The 26828-nt window shown below is 34.7% G+C and overlaps 1 protein-coding gene across 2 annotated transcripts in view; it reads left to right on the forward strand.

Annotated features, from left to right (window-relative positions):
- GRIA2 (glutamate ionotropic receptor AMPA type subunit 2) overlaps window positions 1-26828 on the forward strand; it is a 188060-nt gene that overhangs the window by 108048 nt on the left and 53184 nt on the right. For both annotated transcript variants that reach the window (XM_072621355.1, XM_072621354.1), the window contains exons 5-6: window positions 589-642; window positions 5789-5950. In XM_072621355.1, coding sequence (XP_072477456.1) covers window positions 589-642; window positions 5789-5950 — 216 coding nt within the window. The remainder of the gene's footprint in view (window positions 1-588; window positions 643-5788; window positions 5951-26828) is intronic.

Below are 26828 nucleotides of genomic sequence, written 5' to 3' on the forward strand. Positions count from 1 at the left end.
TTTAAGAAAGGAGAGAGATTAGGAAAGAAGTCTTTAAATTTTTATGGGCATTTCTTAGTTTCATTCAAATGTCTTAACTTTTCTACTGCTTCCATTTTCCTGTGATATAAAAGTACACACAGATTTCTGTCAGTCTCTATGTCACCAGGCCTTGGAGGGGTTCGAAGTAGAGGCAGAGAGAAAATGAAACAAACAATAATACTTTCATATTCCAATTTCAAGAGAGCAAATATAGAACCTGAAAATTTGTCATATTCTCCTCAAGGAACTTAGACTTGGAACTCCTGTTAGAAGACCATAGAGATGGAAAATGAAGAAAACAATTCCCCAAGATGCAAAATGACTTGCCCCATGTGTCAATGTACTAAATGACAGAGTTTTGAACCCAATTCCATTGACTCTAAATTTATTGCTATTTTTACTTTACTGCAAGTGAATATTTTGTATTTTATTACTAAGCAGACTTCATTGGGAGACAAGAAATATATAATGTTTGTTTTTTTTTAATAATTGATTATATCAGTCACCACAAGTTAAAACAACGTTAAGAGCATTTATTAAAGGATTATTTTTGTTTCTCTTTGACAGGTTATTACCATTGGAAAACATGTTAAAGGGTATCATTACATCATTGCAAATCTGGTAAGTGAATTTATTAATACTGTTTATTTTAATAGAAGTAAGCATTGCATTGAGGATGTACTTTTGAGCGCATGAAATGTCTAGAACATCTCACTAATATTTTTTAAAAAGTTATTTGATTGTATCTCGTTCTTCAGATCACCAATACCATTTCCTTTTCATGTTTGACAAATCACTACTCATTTCCCTCTGGTTATAAATAATACAAGAAATATGTAAAAATATTTGGGAGATATGAATAATTAATTATCTAAGAAACAAGGGACCATGTCTTCTTTATCTGTATATCTCCCTCCTCTAATCCTTCTCATCATACCTAACACAGAACATTGTACATATTAGGCATACAATAAATTATCTCAAATAAATATTCATTTTAAATATTCATATTTTGCAAAGACATTTCCTTTTGCCTTAAAAAGTTAATTACTTTTTCTTAAGTATTTCTCTCTTCATTTTTAAAAATTGATCAGCTTCTACCCTTTACTAACACCATGATTTTATTATAGTAATATTAATATATGAAGAAGATACACAATAGTTATTACTTAGCAACTAAGTAAAAACATAATAAACTTACATTTAAATTGGACTAGACATTCATGGACTTCTGAGATTTGGAGACTGTGATATTTGCTTGCCTTAGGAGAAAGGCAAAAATATTTTAAGTCCCAGAAGTCTCTGCAGATCTAGGCTATTCTTACCACCTGAAGGAGAGATGTTACAATAGAACCAGGAAAGACATTGAATCCTAATGAGGAATTTTTCTCTAATGAAGGAATCAGACTTTCATATTATAAGAAGTATTATAATTGCAGCTGAGTTCCAATAAATCAATATTGTCAGTTTTTATCTATATCTTTGTCAAATTTATGCCAAATATTGAAAATGACAAGTCTCATTTTTCTCCCATAAGAATATCTCCTTATTCTAATCAATTCAACTAAAATTAGTAAGCTTTTACCTATGTTTTAGATACAATGAAAAGTACTTGAGATGCAAAGGGAAAAAAACACAAAACAAAAATAGTTCTTCCTCTTGATTAGTTTGGATACTACTGTGGGGACACACAATGTGAATAGATAAATAAATACAGATCAGTTGGGGGAGGAGAGAAGAGAGAGAGGGAGGGAGGGAGAAAAAGGGAAGGAGAGAGAAAAAGGGACAGGCAGACAGAGACAGAAACACAGAGAGACAGAGACAGAGAGAATACTAGTAACTGAGGGAATTTACAGAAGCTTCATGGAGAAAATAATAGATGAACTTGCCCTTTAAGGAAGGTAAGCACTGAGACAGAGGACTATGAGGAAGGACTGCGTTTTATTCATGAGCCACACAGGTGGGATGTGTTTGAAGAAGTACTACATCTAGTTTGACTGGACTTGAGAATACATGATTTAGTTCAGGAGGAAGTTTGGAAAAGTAGAAAGAAGCTGGACTATGGAAGCAGAGGGTCTAGAATACCAGGTTGATGAGTTCATATTTTATGCTAAAGACAGTGGGAAGTGATTGAAGATTTTTGATGAGGGAAGTGACATTGTCAGACCTACACCTAAAAAGATTATCTGGGTCATTTTGTATTTAATACATTGGAGAATAAAGGAATTGAAAGCAGGAGGACAATTAGAAAGCTATTAAAATAATTCAGGTGAGAGGTATGAACTAGGGCAGCGGACTTAATGAGTAGAGAGAAGGCAACTGAGGCAAGAAGAATTGTGGAAATAGACTTAACAAGCATTGTCAACTGATTTGATTTGGAGGAAAGGGGGAATCTTTAGAATCATGCTGGTATTATAAATCTTAATGACTGAGAAGGTTTGGAGAATGGTTAGTCTTAAATGGAGGTAAGATGTATAGAGATAATGACTTATGTTTAAAGCTTAAAGAATTTGAAATTTTTATGGAACATCCAAGTGTAGATTCTAATAATCAAATAGTGATTTAGTATATAGATTTTGGAATCATCTTCATTGACATAATAAATGAGCTCATGGAAATAGATGAGGTCACCAAGGAAGAGTGTTGAGAAAATTGAGAAGAGGGTCCAGGTCAAGTCTTTGGAGAAATGGATGAGGATTTGGCAAAGAACTCTGAGAAGAAGCTCTGTTGGTTAGGCAGAGAACCAGTCTTGAAATAGTGTCAAGTAAGCTAAGGAAGAAGAAAGTAATTGGGCTTCAGTAAAATCACCATTAATAGCTAGTTGATTTGTTAAGTGTCAAATAACAAATATACATCAATGAGCACATAAGCAATATATAATCTGTGATAGAACTCTGGCATGCAGTCACTTCTGAGTTCTTGGAAATCAAGGAAAAGAAAGATTAGAAATCATATCGCCAAGCATTACCAACTACCCAGTGCTGTTCAGCCTGATCTCAACTCCAGTACAGTCTTGTGGAATAGATCAAGGCACTAATCTTTTGGTGTCTCACCTCTCACTTCTCTGATACCCTTATATAAATAAAATCAGTGGAACCATCCAAACGTCAGCCAACAAACAGTAGGAAATCTTGAGCATCCCACAAGCATGCCAACAGTCTAGCACCACTGTCATCTCACTGTATCTCCTCTGAGAGGATTATTGTTTTTCTCATATTGTCTGGTCAGTTCTCTTCAAACAGTTCCCTTCTCTGAAATCTCCCCAAAGTCTATGTGAAGGAAGAGTAAAGTGACTTCACTTATTTTAAACACTAATAACAGCCTTTCATATTAAAACAAATTTAAAGGACTTGAGAACTCTGATCAACCACAATTCCAGAAGAGAAGTGATGAATCATGCAGCCCACCTCCTGATAGAGATATGATGCAGAATGACAAATACATTTTTGGATATGGGCAGTTTTGCTTGATGACTCATATTGTTACAAGAATATTAGGGTTTTTTTTCCTTTCTTTTTCCAGTTTTGAGGAGTGGTAGGAGGGAAAGTGAGCCCAGGAAGAGACAGTAAAAAAAAAAAAAAAAAAAAAGGAAGAAAAAGAAAAGAAATAGGGTCTTTGAAGTACTCAAAATTGCACAGAAGAGAGCATGAGAAGGGCCAGAAAGAATCAGAGACTAGAAGTTAATTTTTTAAAGCTACCTGTTTAATTTATTAAATATTTAAAAGAAAAAAAATGAGCCAAATATAATAGATGTTTGTAGTTTCATGTATAATGTTTTTATTTTTCTGTCCTACTATGAATATAGAAAACCTATTTTGTTTTACGATTGTTAAATTCAGAATTTGAAAACAATAATAAAAACTTCTATGATAAAATTAAATTAGATATTTGTAACCTAGAATCCTTGAACTATTTTAAAAAATTAATGAGGCTATTTCAACATAATTAATTTCCTTTGTAATCTGAAATATTTATATATATACATGTATAATATATGAATACATACATACATTTATAATAATATATATGTATAATAATATGTGATATATGTATAAATACTACACATACATGCATATGTGTATACATATATAATAATACATATATAATATATGTATACATGCATATATACATATATTTAATGCATTTAAATTATTTCATCTGAAGAGGAGTCCATAAATTTCACCAGACTGTCAAGGGGTCTTTGACACAAGAAAGCTGAGAAACTTTTGCTTTAAAACTACAAAACCTTTGTCCAAGTTATCTGTCGTCTTGGATTTTGGCAACCCAGGGCTACAGATAGATCAAGATATTCTAAAAGCAATATCATAATAATAATAAAAAAAATTCTTTACATAAAGCTCTTCTGATATTTTTCACCCCACTTTCACATGATAGGCCTTCCTTTATCACAGAATAAAAGTCTGTTTCTGAGGTATCTATAATATAAAGCATACTCAGGGACAATCAAAATACCCAGCACATATTCAGTGCTACTAGATCATCATCTCCCTATTGATTTCTTATCTCATCAGGTTCAAAAGTAGAGTAGTGCAGTGGAAAGACTATTGGATTTAGAGTGAAAGGATTAGCATCTAATCTTGACTCTGCTACTTAATACTCATGTGACCTTGAGCATGCAGGTTAAGTTATTTGGGCTTCAGTTCCTCATTTGTATAATTGGAAAACTGGATTTGATGGTCTCTGAATTTCCTTCTAGCTCTAGGTCTTTGATTCTATATCCTAGTCAGAAAACTCTTTGCAGCTTTCAGAAATTACTCAGATTCCAGAAACCTTCTGTTTCATTGATCCTGATCCCAGAATAAGCTGAACAAATCTCTTCTCTGAGAAGCTGGTTCCCTTCTCCCAAATTCAGATGCATAGAATCATCATCAATAGCTGTATATTTCATGAACCTTATCAAATAATTCACATATTTAAATAAGATTTAAATGATTGCAATGGGATTCAAAGTGACAGTCACTTCATTTCAAATTAGTCCAGGGAAATGCAAGAGCTTTTGACTAAATCCTCTTCCAAACTGTCATTTGTTATTTGAATGTTCTCAACTTGAGTCCACTTCTAATGTGAACTTGTCTGTTTTCTTTTTATGTCTCAGCCTCAGTCTAGGGGCTCATTGCTTATTTCTTTTCTTGTTTTTCTGTAGCCCATGTGCTGGGCTTGGAGTCTGAAACACCTGAGCTCAAATTCAAACTCAGACACTTACCATCTGTGTGACCCTGAGCAAATCACTTAACCATTGTTTGCCTTAATGCACTGAAGAAGGAAATGGCAAACTACTCCAATATCTATGCCAAGAAAACTCCATACACAGTACGGTCCCTGGGCAATGATAACTGTATAACAATAACTTCAGATCGAGAACTGTATCTATCCACTGTATCCTATAGTTTCATCTTTCATAACCAAGCACCATGTAATGTTGTATTATGAACTTAATAAAACAAGTAATAGAGAGAACTTGCCCATTAAGCACTTTTGATAAAACAGATGGTACCTAACCGACAAGTACTGAGTAGGTGTCTTGGTCAGCAATCAATCAATGAGCATGGTTGCTCCCTTACTATGTGACTGGTCCTGTGCTCAATGCCAATATGAGCACAGACTCATAAATACATGTGTTATTTCCCATGAGTTTTGCAGCCTGTATTGTAAAATATGTGGCCTGAAGTGTGATGTGATTGGATAAATTTAGACTTTTGGGATTTATCTAGAGTGACTAAACTGATGTGTTGTGCTCTCTGCCCAGGGATTTACTGATGGAGATTTATCAAAAATTCAATTTGGAGGAGCCAATGTCTCAGGATTTCAGATCGTTGACTATGAAGATTCCCTAGTGTCCAAGTTTGTACAGAGATGGTCAACATTGGAGGAAAAGGAATATCCTGGAGCTCACACAAGTACAATTAAGGTTGGCTTCTTTTAGTCTATTTATTTATTTTTCTGTTCTAATCACTGGGAGGTTAAAATGAGCTTAATATTTATTCTGCTTTTATCATTGTGGAATGGACCTACCACTAGTTGTGGACAGTGTGATTTTATTATTTTATTCTATTTGTCTCCACTGTGATTACTTACAGGGAGAGGAGAAAAAAATAAATAAACAAAGCTCATAACATGGCCCATATCTTTTATCAAACCTCTATGTTTTTCCTGGTGACTTGATTTCCTATATCACTAGACTGATGAAGTAGAAGTCCATGTCCTGCTGCATATATTCATTAGTTCATTCATATATGCATGCATGCATATATCTTTTTGTTCATTTATCTATTTATTTATTCATTCATTCATTTATTTATGTGTTTGTTAATTTATTTACATAATCAGTTGTGGCTGTGATTTGGAGACAGCTTCTCACTGAGGAAAATCCCTTTACTGATAAAGATCATCAAACGCTCTATAACTCACTTTCTCAGAGAGTTTCTTGGGACTCTGATTTTAAGTGACTTGTCCAGTGTCACACAGCAAGTATTTTGTCAGAAGGGGAACTTGAAAACCTATCTTCCTGATTTTGAGGCATGGTCACTATTCTCTAAACCTAATATATTCTTGCTCACGTTCATAAATCTGCATAATAACAGTGATATTTCAGGGTTTCATAATTCTTAAAGGTTCACAAAGTACTTTAGATACTTTTTCTCCCTAGGGTGCACAAAACAACTGCGTGAATATTGTTATTTTTCCTATCTTTAGGAATGAGAGATTGAGAGGTTAAAGGGTTTGCCTAAAATCACAGAGTAAGCATGATTGGAACAAAGATCTTTGTCATTCTAAGGCCAGAGATCTATGCACTATACCAAGCTTTCCTATGGCATGGTGGGTAGATTTTGGCAGATTGTATGGGATGTGATCTTGTAGCAGGAAGGGAAAAACAATCCATCCGCATTACCCATTTTGTATGTAGATGGCTTGTACAATGCAAAGAGAATACTGGATGCATATTTCCTTGTGATAACTTGGAGTCTTTAGGAAACAGATAGATCTTTTCCTGTCCTCGTTTAGAAACAGATACTCCTCCAACATAGCAAGCAACTAAACAATCAGTAAGCAAATGCAGGATTTGGCAGAATAAACAGTACTCTGATGAATCATAAATAATCTCTCTAGTGAAACATTAGTTTTGCACATAGATAATTAATCTAGTGCCTTTAAACTTTGTGTAAGTGCATATTTTATTTCACACATATGTATGCTTCTATTTGAGCTCATATATTAATTCTCTCTTTTGTCATTAAAGGTTTTTTCTTCATTTATTTATAAGGAGAATAATCAGTCAAATGATTTTTCCTTTGTTGATTGATATATCTTATGAAGCTGACTGTACAGACTTTGAATATATATGTAATTTTTTAATATTAAAGAATTTCATAATGGATGACTTTCATTTTCTTGAGAATATGTGTATATGTGTGTGTATGTGCACACATGTGAATATATATGCATATGTAATATAAGCATTATACTATATTTTTACATAGAATATGTATATATGTGTATAAATGTATGGATATATATAGATGCATACATGCACATGTATCTATATCTATATAAGCCTCATTCATAATTCCCAATGTATATTTGGTATTTTTTTTCCCTTGAATTTATTTTGGCAAAATTTCCAAGTATTCATAGAATCATAGAGGGTTTGAAGGGGAGGAAACTTAGAGATTATTTAGCCCAAACTCCTCATTTTATAGATGAGGAAACTGAGGTTTAGAGAGGTAACATAAGTCACTCTAAGTCCAGACATGAACTCTTAATTAAAACTCTACAATTCTTCCTTTCATATGCACTTGAAAATAATTACTATTTTATAGTTAAATGAATAAATATAATTAAATTAACTAATATTTTTTTTAAAAAGCATTGAAATATTTAGTTGCAATATGAGGCTATATTTCTCCCAAATCATTCCCTCTCTGCACATTAAGCAATTTAAAAGAAACATTGATTTAGAGTTGTCTGGCATTTTAAAGATCACTTAGATCACTTTCAGTTTACAGCTAAAGAAACTAAGCACCAGAGAGATTCTTGGAATCATAAATTTAGAACTGGAAGACATATTAGCGGTTGTTGAATCCAATTTCATTTTTTACAGATGAGGAAAAAAAGTCACAAGATGCACAGCTCTATCAAGGTCACACAAGCGATTGCTGGCACAACTGGGCTATGAACTCAGTCCTTTGGTTCTAAATCTAGGATTCTTTCCATTGCATTAGGGATTAGCAGAAGACACAGCACTAGACCTAAAGTTAGGAAGACTTGAATTAAAATCTGTCCTCTACCTGTGTGATCTTGGGCAATCTCTGTCTGCCTCCAAGTATTCAGTTGTGAAATGGGGATAATAATAGCATCTAACTCATGAGGTTGGTGTGCAAATACAATGAAATATTTGTAAAATGCTTAGCACAGTGCCTGACACATAGTACAAAAGTGATTAAAAGTGTTTGTTCCTTTTTCTATAGTACAAAAGTCCTTAAAATGCTTATTCCTTTACCTTCTGTGGTGACTACTAGTCTTTTTAGACACTGCAGTCAGACCAACACAAGGTTGGAATTCTACAATGTTGCCATCACCTATTCAACAGTATCCAGAAAAGGTGTCAGAATTCAGAATTGGAAAAGCTGAGTTGATATTAAAACCACTTTTCCCTGTGCACAAGGACACTTCCATGTATCTTGACCTTGCAGGAACAGTTACCCATCCTTTCACATTACAGCTGGCACTGTGTACCTACTCAGTCTAGAACAGGCGAGGGAATGAACCCAAGATATTTTTTCCAAGACTAAGAGAACCAGTCCTTTGAAGTGTATATGGGATGCTTCTACTATCAAGCAAGATATCATGGAATATTTCTAGTTTCAACAAACCTCTGCTGAAAAGCACAGGCAGCTACTGACTACTGAACTTTTTCCTCTTACTCTGGGAGCCAATTAGGAAAGAGTAACTAGAGATCAACATAAGTGAGATTTTTTAATTCAGTGTGATATTAACCATCTTTTATTCTGTAATTAGATATGCAGTATAAGATAAGAAAACTAAGAGAGTCAAGCTTTAAAAACTGTACAGTATTAAGTTAAAGGAGACCTAAATATGGTTGTGAAAAAAAATCCCTACTTGTGATTGTGAAAAAAAGTAAGAGACATACCTGTAGAGGAGGCATGGAGCAGTGGGAAGAATATTGAATTTGAAACCAAAGAACATGGGTTCAATCCCACACTATGCTATTATAGTACCTATGTGTTTTTAGTTTCTTTGAGACCCAGTTTTATTATCTGAAAAGTGAGGGAGTTGGAAGAGATAACCTCTCTGAAGTCTATTGTGAATAAAATCTGTGATTCTAATAAAAGACATTTTTCACTTAAATTCACAATTAGTACAGAGGAAAAAAAATTTCATAATGTGAGTGATGTGATCTGAAAATAAATTTTAAAATGCAATAACTATTTGGCTTTATATTACTTTGTTTCATCCTAAACATTGAATATAAAGCCTTGGCATTTTGTTCTCTTGGTTTTTTAAAGATCCTCATGCTTCTCTAAAAAAATTAAATTCATAAAAGGCCAATAGTATATTAAAAAGCAGTTTTATTTTATGCTATTTGTGGGGAACCAAGAAATGTTTTGGTTTATACACCTACACTGAAACTCACCATTTATGATTATGATAGACATAAGTTTCAAAGAACTGAAATCATTCCTGCTTCTCTGCACTCATCTTTAGAGAACAGTATTTCTACAGATGGTAGACATGGGCTCTTTGTCTTTTCTTTTTTGCCTATGAGTTCTTCCCATCCTGTTACAGTACAAAGAAGAATCTTGACTGCTACTTCTGTTTTGTAGGCACTTCTTAATCTGTCCTAGTGAATACTGCCACCCAAGACCTTGGATAGAGAACACATGAGTGCATTCATTTCCAAATGGAAGAAACTTGTTCCTTCTAAATCTTCTATTAATCATTCTGGAGGCTCACACTGTGATTTGGTGTGAAAGTGATCAGAGCAAAAACAGTCACAAAAAACTTCTCCCAGAAATCCAGTGCATGAAAATGAAAAAATGAAATATGAGACCAGAAATCTGTAAGCAGTGGACTGAGTGAACTCTAATATCAAGTCACAAAACAAAAGACATTGTCAATAGCCTTGACCTGACAATATACAAGTGCCCTGTGGAATTTGCTTGAATCACTTCCCAGTAGATCTTCTCTCTCATTGCTTTGTCCTTTTCATTCACTTGGCTTGGAGAGAGCTGCTATCCAGCAGAGATGGTTCAAAGGTCTTCTAGTAAAGTCAAAAATACACAGGTGTGTATTTGAGGATTTATGTAGGATTTGAGAGGATTGGCTTCTTGTTGTAGATATGCTGTGAAAGATGTCTGTGGCTATGGGTAGCTTCCTGGACTCTCAGCCTTCTTATATGAAAGTAAAGGGGCTTAGACTGAGTAGTCTCTTAATTAATTTTCCACTATGAAATTCTATGATTTTTATCAGGATCTTTGTAAAGTCTTTGAAGCTCTTAGCTTTTATTTTATCTTTAGGGAAAATTTTATATCTTACTTCATATATGTATATATAATTTATTTCTTTTTCAGTTCTTTACATTCACTTCCTCAAGAATTTGAATTCAAAATTTTCTCCCCATCTCACCCCACTCCTCCACTCCAGGACAGCATGCACCCCATCCACACCTTCCAATCTGTTCTCCCACCCTTCTTCCATCCCTCTTCCCCTCTATTTTCCTGTAAGGCAAAATAGATTTCTATGCTCCATTACCTGTATAGCTTAATTTCCAGTTGCATGCTAAAGCAATTTTTAACATTCTTTCTTAAAAGCTTTGAGTGCCATATTCTCTCCCTCCCTCCCCACCCAATGTCATTGAGAAAACAAGCAATTCAATATAGGTCATACATGTGTAACAATGCAAAGCACTTCCGTGACTCTTATGTTGTAAATGACTAACCACATTTCCCTCTGTCCTATCCTGCCCTTCATTGATTCCATTCTCTCCCTTGACCTGTCCTCCCTTTACCCAATTTGCTGGCTCTTTTATTTTCTTCCTTCTCCTTTCCACTTTCCCCTAGCCTTCCTGCCGGGTAAAATACATTTCCATATTCAATCGAGTGTGTGCTATTCTCTCCTTAAGCCAAGTCCCATGAGAGTAGGGCTCAATTATTTCCTTTCATCTCCCCCCTCTTCCCTTCCATTGTAAAAGCTCTTTCTTCCCTCTTTTATGTGAGAAGATTTGCTACATTCTACCTCTCCCTTTCTCTTACTCCAAGTACTTTCCATTCAACAGTAAACTTTATTTTTTTAGGTATTCTACCTTTATATGCAGCTCACCCTGTGCCCTCTGTCTATGTACATATACATATAGAAATGTACATATATATGTATATACACACATACATACATGTACATATGCAAACCTACACATATATAACATACATATATATCTATACACACCTACACACACACACACATATATATATGTGTATATATGTGTATATATATATATATATATATATATATATATATATATATATATATATATATATATATTCCCTCTAACTACCTTGATACTGAAAAAAGTCTCATGAGTTATAAAGAACATCTTTCCATGTAGGAATGTATATAGTTCAACTTTAATAAGTTCCTTAAGGCTTCTCTTTCCTGTTGATCTTTTCATGTTTGTCTTGATTCTCGTATTTGAAAGTCAAATTTTCTATTCAGCTTTGGTCTTTTCAACAAGAATGCTTGGAAGACCTCTACTTCATTGAAATTCTATTTTTTCCCCTGAAGTATTATACTCAGTTTTGCTGGGTAGGTGATTCTTGATTTTATTCCTCTCTCCTTTGACCTCTGAAATATCATATTCGAAGTCCTTTGATCCCTTAGTGTAGAAGCTGCTAAATCCTGTGTTATCTTGATTGTATTTCCACAATATTTGAATTGTTTCTTACTGGTTGCTTGTAATATTTTCTCCTTGACCTGGGAACTCTGAAATTTGATTAAGATATTCCTAGGAGTTTTTCTTTTCAAATCTCTTTCTGAGGTGATCAGTGGATTCTTTCAATGTTTATTTTAACCTCGGGTTCCAGAATATCAGGGTAGTTGCCTTGATAATTTCATGAAAGATGATGTTTAGGCTTTTTTTTATCATGGTTTTCAGGTAGAGCAATAATTTTCAAATTATCTTTCCTGGATCTATTTTTCAGGTCAATTGTTTTTCCAATGAGAAATTTCACATTGTCTTCTGTTTTTTTTTTCATTCTTTTAATTTTGTTTTATAATTTCTTGGTTTCTCATAAAGCCATTAATTTCCATCTGCTCCATTCTAATTTTTAAAGAACCATTCTCTTTATTGAACCTTTGAACCTCCTTTTCCATTTGGCCAACTCTGCTTTTTAAAGAATTATTCTCCTAATTGACTCTTTGGACCTCTTTTGCCATTTGAGTCAGTCTATTTTTAAAGGTGTTATTTTCTTCAGCATTTTTTGTGTCTCCTTTAGCAAGTTGTTGACTCGTTTTTCATGATTTTCTTGCATTGTTCTCATTTCTCTTCCCAATTTTTCCTCCACCTCTCTTACTTGATTTTCAAAATCCTTTTTGATCTCTTCCATGGCCTGAGACTATTGCATTTTGGGGGGCGAGGTTTTGGATATAGAAGCCTTGACTTTCTCTGAAGATATGCTTTGTTCTTCCTCATCTGAAAGGATGAAAGAAAATACCTTTTTACCAAGAAAGCACCTTGTATAATCTTCTTTTTCCCATTTTTTGGCATTTTCCAGCCAGTTACTTGACTTTTGGGTCCTTTTCCAAATGGAGAGTATACTCTAGGGCCCTGTAAGTTCTCAGTTCTCCTAAGGTGGCATGATCAAAGGAGAGGAGTTTACTCCTCTCTTGTTCTGTGCTCTGATCTGTGAGCAATCACAAGCACTCTTTTTTTTTTTGCCCTGGAACTGCCAATAAAGTTCCCTCTCCACTTTCACCACCAGCTCCACCATGCCACCATGCTTCCTCACCCCAGGACTGTGACTCAGAACTGAGACCCAGATTGGCTTCTCAATTCTCCCAGGGTCTTTAGGCAGAGGACCCCAGTGGCTTCTGCCACCCTGGTGCTAGGGCAGACCTCAATCCCCTCTCACCCAGGTGAAAGAGCTTTCTCACTGACATTTGAAGCTTTCTTTGACATTTGTGGGTTGAGAAATCTGGGAACCTCAGCTGCTACCCATGATTCTGCTCCCTGAAGTTTGCTCCAGTCCTGGCCTAGCCATCCCATGCCACGTGCCAAGACTGGACTGAGCTCTGCTCTGAGCCATGTGTGATAGACCTTTCCTCTTGACCTTCCAGGCTGTCTTAGGCTGACAATCTCTTTCACTCTGTCATTTTGTGGCTTCTGCTGCTCTAGAACTTTTTTAGAGCCATTATTTACAGGTATTTTATGGGCTGTGGTGATAGAGCTAGAGCAAGCCTATCTTCCTATTCTGCCATCTTAGCTCCATCCTCCCTCTCACCCCCCAAAGCTCTTAGCTTTTAAAGGTAGATGAAGCTCTCCAGCTGAGCTTTGGGTTTAGGTGGAAACAGAGAAAAGTCTACTTGGGAGTAAAGAGCAAAGTTCTCTGAGCATGGATAAAAGGGATTCTCCTCCGTAGAGTAATGTTTTGCATAAGGGAGGCATGGTTGAGAATGAGCAATATATCCAAGGTCCTAGATGTCAATGCATATAAATTGCTCTACCTTTATGGGCAGAGGAGAAAAGGATAATTCCAAAGAGTTGTAGAATTTTTTATGTATGAGCAATATGCATCAAGTATGGTTTGCCATACTAAATCTGTCATACTACCAAGTATGATCTGCCATATTGCTGTACTATGACAAAGCATCAAATAAGACCAGGCTTACTTCTCATTGAGGAGGCATGATCTTGATACCATCTAGCAATATAATGAACTAATAAGAGACAAGAATAATGGAAAATGGTAGATATTGAGTTACCAATTTGTTGTTTCTTTTCATTCATTTTCAGTTGTATCCAACTGCCTATGACCCCACTTGGAATTTTCTTGGAAAAGTACTAGGGTGTTTTGCTGTTTCCTTCTCCAACTCATTTTACAGATGAATAAACTGAAACAAACAAGGTTAAGTGACTTGCCTAGGGTCTCATAGCTAGTAAGTATCTGAGGCTAGGTTTGAACTCAGATCTTCCTGATTCCAGGCCCATTTTATCCACTATGCCATATAGCTTTCCTGAGTTAGTAATACCTGAGTTCAAATCCTTCCTCATGTTTATTACATATATGACTACGATTAGTAACTGAATCTCTCTGAACCTTAGAAAATAATTTGAGATGAGCTTATGAATGAGTTGTGATCATACTGGTAGTATGGTATCCATGCTTCCCACTTCTCAGCTGAATCCACTTTACTAAACCCTAAATTTTAGTAGAAATTGATATTATGTTGTAGCCCAATGAATCAATTAAATTTTATTTTAAATTCATTATCCAGTGTTTTAAAGTTGAATCTACCTTAGCACTATGAAGTCAAGAAAATGCTTATTTATTGCTTTAGTATAACTTAGTGACTTGAAGGAGGCTCTCCTAAATTTTCCTAAATTAATCCAGTTTCATTCAATAAATAGGGGTTGATTTCTGTGTTGTCAAGGGAATACTCATATCACTGACAAGACTATGAATGTGCTGGTGTTGTTCTGAATCACAAAGTATAACAGACTCTCCATATAGAAGGCAGGAGAAAAACATTTATTCAGACATTAGAAACAAAATTTCAGCACCATAAGCCAAATCCATCATAGTAACCAAGAAGTCAATACACACTAGCAATGCAGGGCACAACATCATTCCCAAACCTTCTATCTCTGCTGGGGCCTTCCCACAAACAGACACTCACAAGACTAGCTGTGCCTGCCTGTGTCTTCTCTCTTCTTCACCCTAACTACTCTCACCAAATTCCTTCCAGCTCTGCTCCATCCTTCCTGTTCCACCCATTCAGCAACATGGGCCTATTAATGGGTAGGAAACATCTTCAAATTAATTAAAAATGTATTAATAATACAATTGCTAGAACAGCAATGCTGAGTAATAAGCTTCTATATGGAACAGAAGGATCTATCTGTCGTGCTGTATATACAGTGTTGGAGTCATGAAGATCTGGATTCCATTCTAACCTAAGATTCTTTTCTTTCTAAGATTCTGGCACTGTGCAAGTAATTTAATTGTTCTCAGTCTCAGGTTCCTCATCTGTAAAACTGAGAGTGAGCACTCACCTTATAGCATTGCCAGGGGATCAAATTATGTACATAAAGTGATTTGCAATAAAGTACTTTACAAAGTACCTTAGAAGTTTTGCGTAGTTTTAAGATTTAAGACCTTATGCTTTATTAAAAAGTAACATATTTATATAGGGTATCCTAAAAATTTTAGTGCACTAAGACACATCATTAGCCCTGATCTATATGTGATATATAAGTATCCTGTGGCCCTTGCTTGGGTCTCTTAGTATGCCAAGACTTTGGAGGTACTCTGTATAAAAACAAGTTGTTTTTTTTTTTTTTTTAAGACCATGAAAATCATGTGTATAGCAAAATTAAATGCAGAAATTTTGTGATCAATTAAACTTTTATTAATCTGGAGATTTTATATTAGAGTACTTCCAGAAATCATTATGGAACACATAAAATAATTATGGAAAGGGAAAGATGGTAACTCTTTTGGGTCTTAAAAATCCACAAGTGAGGCAATATCCCCAATTGCCCCAGTGTGGGTATGGGTCTGTGTAAGAGATAAACATTTTTGATACTGAATTGCAATTTTAAAGAGTATTAACTAATTATTATAGATATTTAGATCCCTGTATTCTGTCATAACGAAATAGAAAAAAGTATAGGATTGGGCTTAGAACCTGAATTTTAATACTGGCTTAATTATTGTGTGACCTTGGGGATGTCTTTTCTGAGTTTCCATTTCCTCGTCTGAAAGTGGATGTAATATTGTTTCCAGAACTTTAATAGTCTTCTGCTATCATATGAACTGGCTCAGCTGAAGCGTTTTGTAGGACATTAACAAGAAATAGGCCTATCTCTCCCAATCATTTTTGTGAAGATTAAATGTGAAAATGCTTTGAAAAGTAAATTATGATGCAGAAATAATGGTATTAAAATGATTGTTATCATTATTGCTATTATTATGAAATCTATATTAAGGTGTTAGCAGAGTTTCTATGCTATCTATCAATCCAGGAAAAGCAGGGAGTGTTTCCCTTGATGACATGAAATGTGATGGATATAATTCGACACAACACAACATTCTACCAATATATACACTAAAATTAAAGTAGACATTTTCCTTTCTCTAAGAAAAATGCAAAGAGGAAGTTTATAGAAAAAATTATTTGCCACCAGTTGAAAAATGATTCACTGCTCTTGTTGTTTTTTATGTGAACTCTTATGGGATCTTACTTTAAAAATAACTCCCTTGCGAGTTATGACTTTATGCCTTTGAACTCATCATGTGCTGTATCCTGTCTTACAGCATCAACTACTCCTACTTTCTGTTACAGAACACTAGCTGTTTCACACTGGTGGCATACTGCTAAATGCTCTGATGCTAAGGTTTCTGAGTTAGTGTCTCCAGAGAGTTTATTGGGAGTTTCTGAAAGCTATGTTACTTCTTTTAGTTTTGCGATTTATAGAGTATTGAGTCTGTGTGTTAACTAGGACTTCAGGGATTTTTTAAAAGTTTTTTGGGGGTTTTAAGTTGTTTCACTTGCAGGAGAAAGTAGCTTGTGCAGTATTAAAATTGGGTTCATTAAGTCCTCAACTTAAAGGATTTTTAATATTCAAAATATGTCTCTACAAGTCTATTCTTCAGGGCACCTAGGAACTAAAGAACGTATTGCCAATGCATATAAACATCCAAGTACAAATTAAAAAATTAAGCAATATACAATTATATATATTTATATGAACCACATGTATTTATACAAACTCAGTATTTCAAATGATTCATGAACATGCACTCTATCTAACCATCTAGTGTGTCATTCTCTATGACTTTAGTAGGTAATTTTGTGAGTGGTTGCTGCCAAAAGAATTTAGTACCCGCTGGAAAACTTTCTGGTAATGAACTTTTCATTTGAACCAGGCTGGTCCTCAGATGGCCAGTTGTCCTTAGAACATACACAAAGTTTCCTTGACTGGAAGGACCTGTCAGAGTTTATGATCTACTGGTAAAAGTTTCAAGGACCCATGGTCACCTTGAAGTGATCAAACAGATGAAAGATCAGAATTCTGGTATGAGAATGAAATATACAAACTGGATCAAGTTCTAAACAACATTCTACAGGCAAATGTAAGCTGTTAGTCTCTACCCAAATGCTATTGCTACACTTTTTCCTGGCATAGAAGAGACCATGGGTTGTTGAAGACTTTATCACCAATTTGTGCAACTTCTACATGTCTGGGAAAGTTTTGAGTGCAGTCTATTGTCCCAGGATTAGCCTACTTAAATTTAGTGAATGTCATTTCCAGGTTGGGCACAGAGTAATATATTTATATACCACAAAACTCTTTAAAGGAATCTATTAAATTATAGAGGGGCCATGGTCTTCATGCATCCTTAAAGTATTCAAAGAAGTTCCTAAGAGAAAAGTCACGTTACCTCCCTAAGCCTTAGTTTCTTCATTTGTAAAATGAAAGGGTTAGGCTAGATGACGATTAAGATCCGTTCCGCCTCTAGGTATACTGTTTACTCTTATGATCCTTTGAAAGGTAAGGTTACATGTAGCATCTGATGATTTTAGAAATTCTAAACTGGAAAAATATACTAAATGATGTCTTAAATTTAGATAATGTAGATACCTCAAATTATTTAAGTTAAGCTATATTAAAATTCATCAAAAAGACACAGTCATCAAGCAGTTATAAAGTGCTTACAATGTGGCACACACATGGTAGTTGGAGGACCACTTGATATTAAGAAAATCTGATTTCAAGGCTGTCATGTATAGCCTGTGTGACCATGGTCAAGCCTTCTAATCCCTAAGTGCCCCAAGAAACTCATTAAAGCTATAAGTTAGAGACAGATCTCAATACTGAATAATTGGAAGCAGTTTACGTACTGGGAGTTTCCCAAATTAATATCTTAGAACTGGTTTAAGATAGGTTAATATGCATTTATATAAGTATATTTGTATTCATATATATAAACATTCACACAAACATATATATATGTGTATACTCACACATATATTTGTGTTTTATATATATATATATATGTACATATACAGCACTATACATGTATCTATATATTTAGATCTATCTTATCTATGTGTCTATGTATCTATCTATTTATCAATATCCATAAAGGGGGTATCAGTGCTGAACTTAGGGTCAAAAAGACCTGTATTCATATTTGTTCTTGAGTCTTATCACCAGTATGACTTTGTGTTGCAAGTGGCTCATATAGCCTCTGAATACCTCTGGAGATTTCCCAGAATGTATATGTTAAATCATAGCCAGTGACTATGAAGAAATCATGAGTATATTACATATATTCTATTACCCTAGCATAGCACATTCCTTAAATCAAGTCATCGGATCTAGATAATTTTTTGAGGCAAAACAAGATTGTGTGTGCTCCTTACTATACCCCATTAGAGAATTTGGTACCAGCTATTCCCTCAAGATGGATTTCCAGAAGCCTCTATTTAACTTCTGATATGGAAGAATAGACAAATAAGTTGGTTTTGGTTCATTGTCAACTGATTTTTCTTCTAACTCCTATAATATGTGATTATCTGTCATGTTGCTTACAAAGGAAGTTAAGGTTTAATGAAGATTTTATGCTTCCATGCAGTGGAATTTCAAAGGGCACATGTTCAATATGCTTTACAGTAAATTAAAGGTGACCTTATTCCTGGCAGATCTTTTCCAGAAGATGGACCACATTTGAATTTTAAATGAAGACAACCTGAATAACTTAAAATGTATAACATATTTTTTAAAACTTGTGCATAGCTTTCAACAGTTCTAAGTTCTTTCTGCTAAATTCATGCACGTTGTTTCCATAATAACAAAAATAATAATAATTGTTATTATTAAATTTACTTGTTCCTTTGCTATTAGCTTTGTGCAAAAAGCCTTTCTGAAAGGGCATTTTAGAAAGCCACTGTCTCTTCTTACCTTCAAACACCAATTTCATCATCTTTTGTCCTCTGGAAATTTTTTTTAAACAGAGCCATTGATATGATACTATATTAACTTCTCTGGAGAAATATGTAGTGAGACACATGATTTTATGAGCACTTAATTCAGTCTTGAAAATCTTAATAAATTTAATTTCAAGGAGCCATCTTATTCTTTAGTATGCATAATTATTTTACTCTTCCGTATGTATAATCTTCAGTATGTATAATCTTATTCTTCAGTATGTATAATTATTTTACCAAAACAAATCATGTACTCCCTCTCACTACTAGTCCCCTGGCTAAATTTTATTAGCTGTTGTGACTAAGAAAAAAATAATTAAAAATATTAATGAGACTTCTTGAATTAGCTAAGCTATTGTCCTTAGAAGACATGCATATCCATATTTAATGTTTTCCCAGATTGATAGGATGTGCCATTTGCATTCTGCTGGGTTAGCTTTTATGAACCCATGGTAGCTCCTACTTTACAGTAGGATTTCAGCAGAGAAATTTTCTAATTAACTATGTAAAACTTTCCAGTATACAGAACTTTCCTACTGGCATACTTGCCAATTTAATAACAGCCAATATTTATATGGTACTTTAAGGTTTATAAAATGCTTTATTATTATTTATGTATTATGCATTATTGTAATATATGTTCAGTTATTATTATCTCATCTTAGTAAAATAAAACACACAATTACAAAATTTATCCTAAGCAATTTGGCTAAGTGGCATTAGTCAGTCTAGGAAGGCTTATTTCACATTGCTTCATCTTTTTGGTTTGACACAGATATGAGAAAAAAGTGCACAAGCTAGTTTATATATTTATTAAATGTTCTTCATTCAATTAGCTATAGATTCTCCATGGTGTTTAAAATCATGAGTTTTGATTGTTTGGAGTGAACACTCATAAGGAAGAAAATATATCATAATTACTTCTGTACAAGATTCAGTACAGTACTGCAAATAACTGAGTATTCAGTAAATGTGCACTCTTAATGAAGTGAATTTAAAAGAGAAATATCAATCAGAGGCAGGAGCAAGTCAAGGTAGAAAATATGTCACAGATATAGGGAGAAACTAGCTACAGGATGAACAGAGAGGTCAATAAGAAGGAGACCATCTGTGCCGTGGTTCAGATTCTGGGGCTTCCTGATGATATCTCCTGGACAAGGTGGGGAAAGAGGGTAGAATTTGCAACTGGGGAGGAGGGGATCCAACTGTAGCCTGGAATAGGATTAGGGAAGGAGGGCCAGACTAGGGCAGTCTTGGTGAGCCAGTCTTTTTTCCAAAGGTTATTCTGAGATTCCAAGTGATAGGAAGGAGGAGGTTGATGATAGTTATGAATTTATAAGCCCACTGTGGTTACCACCTCTAAGACCCAGACCCCTCTTTTCTCTGGAGGAGGCTGTTGAACAGCTTGCCCTGACTTAGATAATTCATCTCAGAGCTCACCTAGAGGAAGCCAACAGGCTCCCTTTCTGCTGCACATTCTAGACCTGTCAACAGTCTTGGACCTAGTGACACAGAGAATCTGGCTCTATCTCAGAAGGCTGTATTTCAGCCATTTAGCTGAAAGAACTATGAAATAGTAATTCAGAACTGTGGATTCTGTTGCTTTGACTACTTTTATTGCTGTCAGATTTCACTGTTAGGTCTAGTGGGGCTTCACAGATAAAGGAGTCTAGTCAGCAATTTCTTTTGAACTGAACCTATGCTTCATTGATGTAGGGATTTCCCTATAAAGAAACACTGCAGACTATCTCCTCTGCAATTTATAATCTGAGAGAGTTGTTTGGGGAAATGAGAAGTTAAAAAACTGGACAGGAATCACACAGATAGCACATGTCAAAAGTGGGACTGGAATCCAGGTCTTCAGCACATTGCTTTTTTTTTAGGTAATTTTTTTTCCTCCTTTCTTTCCTTCTTTCCTTCCTTTTCTTCTTCTTTCCTTCCTTCCTTTCTCTCTCTATCTCTCTCTTTTCTTCCTTCCTTAATTCCTTCCTTTCATTCTTCCTTTCTGACTCTCTTTATTTTTTTGAAGTTCAAAGTACAACAAACAAACAAACAAACCAATGTGACTTAACTGGAGATACTCAAGTGGAAATATTATGGAAGGTTTCACAAATAAAGGAGATTAGGACAACTAATTGACCCTACATTGGGGCTGGGTCTGACACTTCTGGATTTGGAAATTAAGGCAATTTACATCTTTCTCCACTCACATCTTCTAATGAGGTCAGAATTTTGTAAACCTTGAAGGGCTATAGAAGTTTTAACCCTCAGAGACTGGACAGAGAGGGAAGGGAAGTGGATACAATAAGTGGGATAACAGGGATGCTCAGGTGAAGTGGTCTCCAGGTACTGGCAGAATAATTTTGTGAGAAGTTGCTCCCAGAATTTGGCATATGGTGACGCCAAGCTCTTCCTTGTACTTTTGCATCCATATTGGTTCCATGTAGCAGGTCATCTCAAACAGGTCCATTTTCAGAGCAGCTCCTAGCAAACACTGTCGTGTTATAGAGGTCTCATTCAAGTGACTCTGATTGGTTTGTACCCCTAAGATGACAGAAAAGTGTTAAATTGCATATTCTCATACAACTTCTCAGGTTGGGGGGCACTTCCAGAAGAGGAGCAGTACAGCTAGGTGAGGGTAAGAATAAGGCTTAGACAAATTGCTAGACAGATAGGAATCAGATCTGAAGGGAAGAAAACAAGCAAACAGACAAGTTTTCCAAACTACTCTATATATTAACGCTGGATATCTCTTTCCATTTCTGTAAAATGAAGATATTATGCAAGGAGATTTCTAAAATCTCTTCAAGGTGTAACAGCCTGTGAGTTTATGATTTGGGTTCCATTTGACTCTACTTCAGCTTGACTTTGATTTCAGAAAGCATTGGATGAGCATGTCAAATACAGCAATAATGGTAATAAAGATGAAGTTCATGATGATAATGTTACTCCCCCTCTCTGGCATCTCATTTTCTTCCTCTATAAGATGAAGGTGAACTAGATTATCCCTTTGGTCTCCTTTGCTTCAATTATTCTTTTTGAGGGACAAAGTTACCTTCAAACCCTCTTTTACTCCACACAGAAATTAGGATACTTGTGTATGTAAATATATGTGAGTGTATATGTATACAATATATATTCGCACATGTATATGGACACATATGTGAATGTGTATATGTATAATTTTGCAAATAATATAATCATGACTCTGACCAAAATAATATCCATATTGTTTATTCCAAAATTTCTACTTTATGTGTTTCCCAAAGAGTTATGAAACTGCCTATACCCTTTGACCTAGAAATACCACTACTAGGTCTGTTTCCAAAGATGATTAGGGAAAAGAAATGTATGTTTTGAAATTTATAGCAGCTCTGTTTGTTGTGGAAAAGAACTGGAAATTGTGGGGGTGCCCATCAATTGGGGAATGGCTGAACAGAGTGTAGTATATGATTGTGATGGAATGTACTTATGATATAAGAAACAATGAGCTCAATGATCTTAGAAAACCATGGATAGACTACAAAGGACCTATGAAGGAAGATGTTATCTGCATCCAGAGAAAGAATTGATAAATAGAACTATATGTGAAAGAAATGTTTAATAAATTTTCATTTTTACATCAATCCCTCCCTACCCTTTCCCCCCAATAGTAGCAAACAGTTTATATTGATAGTGACAGTGTAGTAGTGTACATAGTGGATAAAATGTTGGGCTTATTTTTGCAAAGACCTCTTTTTTTTCTTTGTATCTTATGGGTCTAGTACTCAATGTATGGACAGTATTTAATAAATATTTGCTGAGTAAAAAAAAGGAAAACATTCTTACCTCAGATTAAATTCTCAATGCTCAGCTTAAATCCCATCTTCTGCAGGCCTTTCTTTCCTCCAATGCAGAGTGTGCCAGTTTTAGTTCAGTGTTTAGCTTTAGACGCCATGCTTTCTGTATAAGTTATTTTAATTCTCTGGAGTTCATACAACTGTGATGCTGCCTTCTAAGTTAGTGACAGATTGAGATCTGTATCAGTGAAACAACATCTTATACCTACCCACCACTACAGATCCTTGAAGCAATTTTATTTGTTTGTATTTTCCCCCTTTTCTTTCTGTATTAAATTGTCAGAGTTGCACTCCACCTTTCTGTATACTGTACGGTTGGCAGGGTACCCATTGGCTCCTAACATCAGTGATTATAACTGCAAGTTACAGAATAAACTGGTTGATGACTATTGGACATGCAAACGTTTAAAATTGGTGTTCGGTATGATTTTTGAAAAATAAGGCACAATAAACATACCTTCAGAATTGAATAAATAGCACATTTGGAAAATGGACCATAAAAACACTTTAACAGATTTCTCCTTCCTGTGTTAAGTTATAATGTGAATGCAATATAGGACAGCAGAAGCATAATATCCCCACTGGAATATAAATGCCCAAATTCAGAAAGAGATTGTATAGGACATAAATAGCCCGACAAAGTGAAGGCTTGTTTTCCTCTCTTTCAAGGAAGGAGCTAACTGGATTGTGATGACATTCCATTTCAATTGATTTATGTCTGGTTCAGAGAATGGTAAAATAAAACTGAAATATCTAATTACTCAATACAAAAAAAGTGAACATATTGAGTTACGAAGAGTAATGAGCCACATATGTAGAACATAAACCAAAGCAACTAGATAGCACAGAGTGTTTCTTTCCTTTCAGACCTGATCTGTGTTTTCTATGATTGTGACTTCAGTTCAAATGGATGATAGCTTTGATATTGATTAGTTTCTAGCATATCAGGAGAGAGGGAGTGGATGTCTGAGTGACCTTTTCCCCCCTAAATATATACATACACTTAACCATGAGGATGGTGAGGAGAATAGAGAGGAAGAAGATGATGACTGTCGGTGTATGGTTTTCATGGGTTTTGCTTGTTGCAAATATAATTATTTCATTCTTTTTAAAAAATTTTTAGTTAGAAAAATTCACTTTGACATTGACAAAAATCAAATAAAAGGTTTTGGTAATGCAAGGAATTTTATATAATTAAAATTTTAGATGTTAAGTATTAATGTATTCAAATTGACATAGTTTCTCCCTTTCAATCTTTCAGGTTTTTTTTTTTTTTTAAATAAGTCACATTTCCAAGATCAATTTAAAAATCAGTATCTATGCCAATACTTTGTGACATTGAGCTGGATACTGTGCAACCAAAAACAATAGATTCCCCCTCCTCTAGGAAAGTAAAAGCACAGGTTTACTTGAAGTAAAGGTTAAATGGTATGCCCAGTATGAAAGAAGTAAATGTTGGATCTAGGATTTGAACACACGTTTTCTTGTTTATTAAAATACTCTTAATTAATTCCAATTCAGCAAATATTTGTTGAACATCCATAGCTAGTTGCTATATGATTGAAAAAACAAATATGACATAATCCTTCAACATTTACCACACAGAGCTTAAAATATATCATGAAAAATATATCACAAACACACATACCCACACTACAAAATAGAATAAGTGCAAGGAAAAAGTATAAAAAAGAAAGCAATGAGGTAAAATTTTCTTTGATAAGGAATCCAAAAAGATGTATTCAATTATATAAGTAAAAAGTGTTATGGTGATAAGTGTAAAGTTCTAAATTTTGGCAAAGGATGGAAAAAAACATATATATATATATATATATATATATATATATATATATATATATATATATATATATATATGTGTGTGTATATATATATATAGATATAGATAATCATACATAGAAAGTACTTGAGGAGGTTATTAGGTTTCACGTTCAATTTGAATCAGTAATAAGACATGATATGCAAAGCTAACATGATTTTAGAAGAATGCATCCAGAGAAATTGAGGAGAGAGAGAGACAGACAGGCAGGCATATTATAAAAGACACTGGAATGGAGGTCAGAAAGATGGGTTACATTCTGACCTCTGACACCAAATAGTTGTGTTATCCTAGCCAAGTCACTTAAACCTTGATGCCTTCATTTCTTCATCCATAAAAAATAAAAAAAAAAAATGAGGGAGCTGGACTCAGTGGCCTCTAAGATTTCTTTGTGCTCTAAATCTATGACCTTATGATAGTTTACTTGAATCCAGAATATTATGTTTTCTCCTGGTCCCACATTTTAGACAAACCAATGGTAAGCTGGAGTACAGACAGAGGAGGTTGAGATCTTACCACATCAGAATGAGTTGCAAGAACTGGGAGTGTTTAGGACAAAGGCAAGAAATCAGAGAAGATACAGGCATAGATAGGATAAAGAAAGGTACAAACAAAGATACGAATGTAGGAAAACAAGTGGCATAAAACAGGCAGAGTTGTTAACTTATAATCTTAGTTCCTGGGATAAGCTTCCTAAAAGTCGAGCAAACATGACGAATACTCTGAAATCAAATTGTTTTAAATAATATTTTATTTCTTCCACTTAAGTGTTAAAGTAATTTTTAACTTTTTTTGTAAAGTTTTGAATTCCAAATTCTGCCCCTCCCTCCTGATCCCCACCCCCAAGTTGATGAACAATCCAACATAAGTTTTACATGTGAAATCATGTAAAAAAGATTCCCTATTATTCACTGACATCAAAATTTTAAGACAGATTGCATTGAAGGGAGAAGTAGAAAAGTTGAGCACAACGTTATCATTGTAGCAAGCTGTAGCTAGGGCAGAATGGAGTTCACCTGGGGAGTGGCTATGAGGAAGGAAAAGCTGGGTAGATAGAAGCAGATTTTAATTATTTTTGCTAACTAGTGTGTTATACTCAGTACCGTATAAACTTGTGTGCCTTGAGACAAAATCTCAGACTCCCTGCCCTAGTTATAGCTCTACAAAAAACTAGGTTGGGTCAGATTGCGTGATGTTTATTGAGAGTCCTGGAACCGCATGGGATCTAAAAACTCCAGTAAGACTAAAAAGAAGAAGTAAAGACAGCTGAGTGTTCACACAATAACACACATTTCTTGCTAGGTTTTATGACAAGTTTTGCAATATATTTGAGAATTTATTATTTTATCAACCCACAAATAAGATGAAGAGCTATGTTGTAAGATTTTACATTAAGTTGTCCTGTAAGAATCATGAACAGAGACAGGATGTGTTAATTTTAAATATAAGATTAAGTATTTGTCTCCCTCTCTCCCACTCCCCGCCTGTTTCTTGTAGCACCTTAAAGGAGCAGTGCTGTGTTTGGAGGTCCTGGAGACAGAGGTCTTTCTTTGCAGATTGAATTAGAATGATGTCTGAGTAAGCAGACCAACAAATGAATTAATTTCGCTAGAGTACCTGCAGAGAAATGTTTTCTATAGACTTCACCAAAATATTTTGCTAGGAATGAACAGTTTAATTGTAAGAAAACTTTCTACATTTGTTCGTTTCTCAAGAAAACCAAGCATAGATGTACTATATAGATGTTACCTTAATGTTCAGTAATGAACCATTGACAGAATTCAAATAAGGAGTTAAAGAAGGTTTATTTTTGATAGACTTCTCAAATGAATTTATAAATAAACAATGTAGAGTAATAAATAACTTTAATTGGGAACAGATATGAA

Source organism: Notamacropus eugenii, chromosome 6 (genome assembly GCF_028372415.1).
Source record: "Notamacropus eugenii isolate mMacEug1 chromosome 6, mMacEug1.pri_v2, whole genome shotgun sequence".
NCBI classification, from domain to species: Eukaryota; Metazoa; Chordata; class Mammalia; order Diprotodontia; family Macropodidae; genus Notamacropus; species Notamacropus eugenii.